Below are 9,232 nucleotides of genomic sequence, written 5' to 3'. Positions count from 1 at the left end.
CAGTTGTCCCATGACTCACCGCTCCACCACCGATTATTGTGTTTTTCTTGGTTCTAGACCTATCTCTTGGAAGACCAAGAAACAACATATAGTTTCTCGATCCTCTGTGGAGGCAGAATATCGAGCCATGGCAATGGCCACTTGAGAGCAAATTTGGTTAATTTCGCTCCTTCAAGATTTTGGTGTTCATTTGAAGCAACCAATCCCTCTTTTTTGTGACAATCAAGCGGCCATCCACGTTGCCGCCAATCCTGTGTTTCACGAACACACCATACATATTGAAATTGATTGTCATGTCATCGGGATAAGATACGCTCTGGCCTCATCCATACCGTCCACACTTCTAGTTCTACCCAAATTGCTGATATTTTCACCAAATCCCTTGGCAAAGATTCTTTTCTTTTCCTCAAGGATAAATTGCAAGTTCTTGATATTCACTCTTCAACTTGAGGGGGAGTATTAGCCATAATATGACCGTTGGAGATCTTTGGAGAATATGACCGTTGGAGATCTTGGAGAATATAACCGTTGCAAATAATTTATTTCCTTATGTACAGTATGCCACATTTATTTTATTCTTTGCTTGATTGTATTATATATACACATGAAGAGGTAATACAAAATCACTTCTACACAAAATCTTCTCAACACATATACTTAATTTATATATTTCCTTTGATTCTCTAAGGCTTATATTTCCACTTTGCAATACCAATAAGAGATCTTGGGCATGACTTTGTTCTCAAAATTTCAAGTTTATGGTAGATGCTTGTCAATGGTAGACTTATAATATTCAAAGATGTCATTGGACTACTAAAATCCATGGTGTATATAAGCCTTTATATATGAAAAATAAATTATTTGTGACATTGATATTTATTCCACTTCTCCCATCAAAATTTTATAAATAATGCAATGCATCTTAATCCAATGAAACATGTGTATATTTGGGCCTCTAGATTTACTTGTTTTTTGATAATAAAAAAAATAATAAATAAAGAATCTCACTTATTTAACTATTAGAAAACTAGGAACTACATGTTTGAGTATACTCCTTAACAAGCTTTGAAAATGATGAAGATTTATTCTCCAACAATTTTGCTGGGGAGTCATATTCCGCTATAAGACCTGCTTCAAACAAGACAACATGTTAACGTGCGTAAGAAATAATCTGAAAAAATAAAATGATGAGAAGATGTGTTATCGATGTCAATTAAACCCATTTGAATATGAGTACTAATTGCTAGGTACTAACCATTATTTAGAAGTAGGACCATATCGGTATCAAAAATTGACGTTATCCTATGTGCAATTGTGATTACAGTAGACTTTGAAAAATGTTGCTTTAGTATTTTTTGAATGAGATGGTCAGTTGAAGTATCCATTGATGCTGTAGCTTCATCAAGTACTAATATTTGGCTCTTCATAAGCAGTGCACGTCCTAGACAAACTAGCTGCCTTTGACCCATGCTCCAATTCTCTCCATTCTCAGTCACTAGAAGAAGGGGAAACAAAAAAACCACAATGCAAAAAATGGGTTAAATATTCATCTTATTTTCATCAATCATTTTAGCTAATGCTTTCTGTGAATATCTAGCCTTGTGCACAGATTGATGTTAAGAAACTTTAGTATATGGTGAATATGAAAAATCTAACTAACCTGTAGAATCAAGCTTTCCTGTTTTCTTTCTAACTTCATCACCAATCTGTATTTTAACTAAAACCTACGACAACAAAAATGTCATAATATGTTGGTCCAACGATACTTTAAAATACCAAGGAGGACCATCTACTAAATAAAAGTTTCAAAGGACAATTAATCATAATAAAAAATTATTAGATTAAAGTTGGTCCAAACATACATTGATTTATTTAACGAAATGACATCAATATCTTAGTGAAATGAATTTCAAAATTATAAGAAGATGACAACGTGAAAGAAGTTCATTGAGAATGGATCAGTTAAAAAGATTTCATAGAGATAATTAATGTCGCTACAAGTCAATAATGATGCTTTTGTTTTGAGTGCAAATTGTAAATTAGCAGAAAACATGTATCGCATATTTAAAAATATCACCAAATAAATAATTCTCACCTCCCAAATTTGTTCATTTGTATACTCTTCAAGCGGGTCAATATTATTTCTTAGAGTCCCTTCAAACATTGTTGGGTCTTGTGGGATGATGCTTAATTTTGACCGTAAATCATAAAGGCCAATCTTAGAGATGTCGACATCATCTATTAAAATCTGACCAGCAGTAGGTTCAACCACACGGAAAAGAGTTTGCACGAGAGTCGATTTACCACTTCCTGTACGACCAACAATGCCTATCTTCATCCCTCCAAGGAAAGTGCATGTGAGACCTCGTAAGACAAGAGGAAGGTGCGGGGCATATCGGACCTGCATATGTATTATACAATTTAACCATATAGTTTAGTAGGATTTTGTAAGAGCAAGAAATACCCAACAACTTTAGGCCTCACGTAAAGATGAGGAAAAAAGAAAATGATCAATAGAACTCGAGGAGTCTAGATTAAGGACTACCTGTAGATCAAGAACATCAACTTTCCCATGTGATGGCCATTCACGAGTTGCCTTATTTTCTTCTGTGAACAAGGGGCGTTCACTAGGGATGCAAGTGTATTGTAGTATTCTTTCAACAGATATTATTTTAGTCTCCAGTTGATTAAGATCCCAAACAATTCCATGCAAACTGAAACTAAGTCCATATGTGACTGCTAAACCCACAACACCTTCAAGAGAGACAAAGGGGAAAATTTTGAAATGATTGTTATGTATAAATAGTCCACTCTTATTAGTTCCCTTAGTAATGATTTTGTAAATCCTTAAGTTCAATAATTACCAGGATTTAGTACTTCCTTTGACACTGAAATTAGCAAAACCAAAAGGAATGCATATGTAATAGATGCCAACATGTCCATACGAAAGCATAACCACTCCATTGCACCAGAGAAATAAAATTTTGGTCGACCATACCCATCAACTAACTTGAGGGTTATGTCCATGAATCTCTCTTGTTGATTGAAGCACCTGATTGTGCTAGAACCTAAACAAGATTCAGAAAAATGTTGTATAATTGGAGCGTGACAAATTCCAAAAAGCCTTGACAATTCTCGTGCTGCAGATATGTAATATTTCTAGAAAACAAGTTAAAAATATATTAGATATAATAAAAAAAATAAAAAAAGAAGAAGAAGATGTAATAGATGTAGAAATAGCAAAGAAATAATAAACTAGTTTCTAAACTATGTACCATATTACACTTGGAGGGAGTGGAGTGCAATAACAAGAAATTTGAGTCTTTAGGGCGTGGGGTGGAGTCGGTATTGAAGGCAATCATCAAAGAGCTGCAGGTAGGAAGCTATAGGATGGATGTAGCATTGAGTTGATCTGATACACAAGTGATGACTTGGGTGATGGTGCAGGTGAGGCCTAGCAATGATCCTAGAGAGGTGATATGGAGAAGACCACCAGAGGTTGGATTAAGATAAACATTGATGGATCTACTTTAGGCAACCCTGGTAAGGGAGGAGTGGGTGGTCTAACTCGAGATTCTAATGCCAGTGTATTTTCATCTATCCATTGGTATGTTGATGTTAAACCTGCATGGAAGCTAGGTTTATAGGGCTCTTGAAGGTGTTGAAAGTAGCCCTTGATGTGCAGGTGGTGAAACTTTGGATTAAGATGGAACCAATGATGGTAGTGAGGCAACGAGGAAGTTTAAAATTCTGTGGATAGTTGTGCAGGTCTGGTATAGTTGAAACCCTTCTTGGTGGTATTAATTGGAGGACATCGCATTTCTATCGTTAAGCATGTTTGCAAATTTTCTCACGAAAACTGCATCAAAGGATTAAACTTCCTCTCCTGTAAGGGAATGGCCTGAACATATGTAGAGAGAGTTACAATGGCCGGGGTGCAATGGGGTGCAATGGAGCTCCCAATGTTCAGGTTCAGGTTCAGGTTTAGCTAGTCATGGCTGTATGGATTTGTCTTTTGCTTATCATTGTTAAGGAAACTGTGAATTTGGGTGTAATAAGGGCAACGGTTGTTGCAGGAGTGAGTGTGTTGTTCCGGTTGAATGTATAATGGGTTTTTTTTTTTAATAAAAAGTAATAAAGTTAAATCATTTTATTCAAAAAAGTGAAAGGTTGAAATTTTCATTAATCTTATATGAGAATGCTTTTTCTTTCTTTTAATCTCAGGTTCATCCGGGCCAACTTGCGCGTACCACAACTACATCCTTAGGGGAGCTTTTATATAATTAATATAAGCGGGGCTTCACCCCTGGCTCCGAGGAGATTTGAAATCTGACTTCCTATGCATAATTGAGAAAATGGACTTGTCATATATGTTCTTTGTAATTCAAGAAAAATACTATTGTCTAAATTAACAATCATACTTTAAGAGTGGATGAGTCTAGTTTAAATTAATTTTCTAAGGAAAAATAGAATTCCTTATTTATTGATAGAACAAAGATTACAAATATCTTTGCTTGCCTATATAGTAAGAATAAAAATGTCTTTCTATTAAACAACGAATGTTTGAATTTTGATAAGAGCAACCTAATGACAAGATTAGGAAAAAGATTGAACTACCTTCTATAATGGCTTAAAATTATGAGGAAAAAAAATATAATTGAGCTTGATTGGAATTAACTATGAAAACTATATTTGACATTAAGATTACCTGGTACCATATGCATATCACAGTCATTGGAATAAAAATTACTAACATTTCCCATGCAACATGTGACATTATTGCAGCAGTTCCTAAGAATCCTGTGATTGACATAATAAGTTCTTCAATTTGTTGTGAGATGATGGAATCTATTGCACTTTGATCTATAGATACCTGTACACAAAAAATAAACTAAGTTTGTTTAAAGAAGACAAATTTTATGAGGATCAAACAAAATCATATGAGAAAAGGGAAGAAAAAAAAATTTATTTGAATCTCAAAAGTAATTTAAAAAAGAACATTTACTAACCCGATTTAGAATCCTTCCACTTGGAGTAGAGTCAAAAAATGACAAGGGAGCCCGAAAAATGCATGAGTGCATTTGGTTAAAGAGTAAAATAGCTGTTTTGTATCCAATTTTTACAATAAGCATGGATCTTATAAGTACACAAAGAGAACTTCCGAGGATCAAGGCAATATAAACAGATATGATAGTGGATTCATCATGAGGTCTCAAATCCACTGAACCAGGAGTGGTCAATACTATCCAATAACTACTAGTTATTTGGAAAAGCTTAGAAAGAATTTGCGCCAACAACGTCAATGGAACAAAAGACCCTTTATACGCCGTTGTTAAATATTTCCAATAGACTGAAAAATTAACTCCATCCTTCTCTCTCTTTTCTTCTTGGACAAGCTTTTCTTCTGATCGAAATGATTTTTTCGTTTCATTGTCTATGGGTTTGTTTTTCTCATCATCATGAATTGATGTCTTGTTGCAGAAAATATTTTCATTTTCTTGAACATTAACTGAATTATCCAATGTAGTCGTGCAATTAATAGAATTAAGATCAGCTAAAGCTTTCTTATGAGCACCTACTAACTCCATAAAGTCGAGTCCCTGAGCTAAGAATTTCTTTGTACTTTCCTGCTTGAATAATCATTCCATCTCTCATAACCTACCAAATAAATTAGGGTAAGTAATTGCTCTTTTGAAAAAGAAAAAAAAAATAGAGAATTGAAGTCAAGGAAAGAAGAGCATACAATCTTACCAAGATAAGATCAGCAGAAGCTAAAAACTCTATTTGATGTGTAACATATATCACTGTTTTTGAATTTAAAAGTCCAAGTAAACACTCCTGTCACATAAGTTCAAATCTTTGTATTTTAGCATTTAATAAGAACTCGTGCTTAAATAAAAGTAAGAAATTGTTCTCCATAATTAGATAATAATGATAGTTAATCAAAACCCTAACTTTTATGATGAATTTTGTATTGATTATAGTATCGTTTGTCTATATGCCTCACTTTTTGGACTACTATAATTTTAATCTTTTAAGATCAAACTAAATTTTTAGTTGATCAAAATGTGATGTCAGCAATTGATGTTATAGTTGTGAGTCAATTTCATTGAAGAAAAATTTGGAAATAGAGATCATCGAAAAATTACCTTAAATATATGAGTTCCTGTATGAATATCCACAGCACTAAAAGGATCATCAAGTAGGTAAATGTCAGCATCGTGGTACAAAGCACGTGCAATCTGAATTCTTTGCTTTTGTCCGCCACTCAAGTTAATCCCCCTCTCCCCTATGATAGTTTGGTCTCCAAAGGCACATAACTCTAGGTCCTTATTAAGTGAACATGCTTCGAGAATCGTCTCATATCTTCCTTTATCCATCTCTTTACCGAATAATATATTGTCAACTATCTTGCCACTTTGTATCCAAGGAGATTGTGCGACATAAGCCATTGTCCCATTCAACTTAATGGTTCCAGATGTCTTTGACATTTCTCCCAATATGCATGAAAGTAGACTTGATTTGCCTGACCCAATAGAACCACAAATAGCCACTCGCATACCATGATGCACCCGAATATTGAGACTTTTTAATGTATGGTTGGTAGAATGAAGGTCCCAAGAGAAATTCCCATTAACTATCTCAACTGCTATATTTCTACCATCTCTTGGAACCTTTTGTGATACCTTCGGTTGTAGATCACTGAGACGGAGGTATGACACTATTCTATCAAGGGAAACTTTAGTTTGAACTAACATGGAGATTGTGTTTGGGACATTATAAATGGGTAGTTGTAATATTTCAAATGTTGCAAGTGCAGATAGAATATTCCCTGACCCTAGTGGAATCCCCGATAGCATGCAAAACCCGAAAGTAGCCATAGAGACAAACATAGGAGCTGAAGAGTAGACAAAGGAAATAGTAGCTGATGTATAGAGTAACTTCTTTAACCATCTTGTTTCAAAATTCCTAAGCTCAATTATCTTACCCAAAAACTTCATGTCCCATCCTTGAAGCTTGAGAACCTTGATATTCCTCAGAGCCTCAGATGTTGTGTTCATCCTTTGATCTTTTGAATCCATCATCCCTCCTTGAAATTTTTCCTGCAGTCTTTCCAGTGGAATATTCGCTAACATTAAAATTGTTGTTGCAACAAATGCTACAACTGAAGCAAAACCAAGGTTTCTAGACAAGATCATCAATGCTAGAATGATCTCAAGAGGCACCCTCCATATATTATGCATATACCAACAAAATATTCCAATTCTTTCGACATCAACACTCATCAGATTTATGTTTTCTCCACTATTGTGGCCTTGTCTTGATTGGCTCGAAAGCTTGAGACACTTCCTATAGATTATTGAATACATGATAGCATGGACCCTAATTGCCATATTTCGCAATAGAAAGAACAAATGTCTCTGCGAGACGCACTTTATGAGCTTTGAAAGAAAGAAAATAAGAACTAGGATGTAACCATCAAATTCTGGTTGGTGAGGGTTGTTGAGATACTGAATAAAGGCATCAATAAGGTGTGGTCCAACATAAGAAGCCAACGTGCACACTACTGATAGCATAGCCGTCCATAGAATTTCTTTCCATGTTGAGAGAATCAATACCTTCACCAACTTGAGTGTACTTACTTGATCACCATCAGCACTGCCATTACTATTAGATTCAAGATTATTTTTAAAATAAGCAAAGACCACATTGGCACTATGACAATTGGGAAGCTGAGGAACATCTTCAAGGTTTAGGGTTTTTTTATTCCCAAGTGCAAGCAAAGGTCCCACCCAAGAGAATGTGAAAATACTAAGAAGATTAGCATTTTCATAATGCGTTGCACCGTCTCCATGAACACCTGATCCATCTATGTTGTCGCTATTGTTTTGACTAGAACTACTTTTCAAAAGAGGCTCTAAAATATGAAAACCTTCGTTTTTTTCTCCTTTCCAAAGCACCCCAGTATAGCAAAGTAACAAACCCACTACAATTGATATTACATCAGTAATCCACAGTAGGAACGGAACTGATGGATGCTTCCAATATAAACCAAGATGTATACCAAGATACGAACAAGACATTAGGAAGTAGAAGGCACACCAAATCTTTAACAGACTAGGGAATTTATGCTCTCTTGAATGGGAAAATTGGGTGCTCAAGTAAGCAGAGATCATAAGCCAAGTAAGAATTTTGAACGTAAGATCCAGTTGGGTAATAAGCTTCAAATCAGTCCAACCATGTCTATACCCAGAGAGGTAGTTCAATACAAATAGGAAAATTGCCCAAACAGATAGAACCATGCAACAAGTAACGGCTAACAAATGACATGGGTATTTGTTTTCTGACGCGGGTTTTGATTTTTCAAGGGAAGACACCTTGTGCCACTTGCAAGACCAAGAAATGGATAAAACTAATAACGAAAGGAAGTGTGAAAAAGCAGAAGTCCCATGCATGAGAAAAGTTACAGAGGACTTCGAAAGGATTATCCAAATATCCATATCTTTCTTTGATGCTTTAAATTATTATCTTCTTCTGTTTGTAATTTGGTGGGCGGTTCTTGCAACTCAAATCGAAATCCAATTAGCTTTACCACATCTCAAATTGATTAAAGCCCAATTGCAAAAACCAATCATTCCCAACTTATGTGTTCCATTCAGAATTGGAGTATTGGAGTTCTCAATTTCCCCCCAGACATCATTGTACCTATTAATGAGCATACAGACACAAAATAAGTATAATAAGCAACAACGTTAGTAAACTTTTCTTAGAAAAATAAGAGCGGCAGAAGTTGCGATTATACCTAATTCAATTAATAATTCAATCATCGAACATAAATAGAGAAAAGAAAAACTTAGGGATATGAGAAGGAATAAAACTACGAATGTTAAAGATTTAATCATTTAACAGATCAAATTTTGAGGGGAAAAAAACCCCATAAAAGTTCGTATCATAAGAGTACTAAATGGTATATTGGAGATTCTTAGGAAATGGATAAGCTTCCAAAATTTCAAACCCTTATTCCAGAAAATTGTAATCCTATAGCAACGTCGTTCTTTTCTTCTTCTTCTTCTTATTCAAATCAAAAGATGAACAAAGACAAGATCATGATTTGATCATGATTCCTTCAAAAGCTTGCAATGATCATGGTTAAGATCATTGCATTAGCCATTAATCCTTAGGAAGATCATGAGAGACAAGTCCAGAGATGTTTGCAACAGAGAATGCAACA

The 9,232-nt window shown here is 34.9% G+C and overlaps 1 protein-coding gene across 1 annotated transcript; it reads right to left on the bottom strand.

Annotated features, from left to right (window-relative positions):
* Positions 1 to 1,027: 1,027 nt before the first annotated feature.
* LOC149005621 (ABC transporter C family member 3-like) lies at positions 1,028 to 8,099 on the bottom strand. Its single transcript, XM_089135576.1, is given in 11 exon segments — positions 1,028 to 1,128; positions 1,256 to 1,495; positions 1,661 to 1,724; positions 2,096 to 2,401; positions 2,546 to 2,754; positions 2,865 to 3,159; positions 4,709 to 4,873; positions 5,010 to 5,594; positions 5,596 to 5,658; positions 5,752 to 5,838; positions 6,150 to 8,099. Coding segments are annotated over 11 exon segments (4,050 nt in total). The 5' UTR covers positions 8,085 to 8,099.
* Positions 8,100 to 9,232: the final 1,133 nt, after the last annotated feature.

This window comes from Hakea prostrata, chromosome 9 (genome assembly GCF_041222555.1).
Source record: "Hakea prostrata isolate BN-2017 chromosome 9, UWA_Hpros_2, whole genome shotgun sequence".
Classification (NCBI taxonomy): domain Eukaryota; kingdom Viridiplantae; phylum Streptophyta; class Magnoliopsida; order Proteales; family Proteaceae; genus Hakea; species Hakea prostrata.
This window is presented reverse-complemented; position numbering and strand designations above follow the sequence as displayed.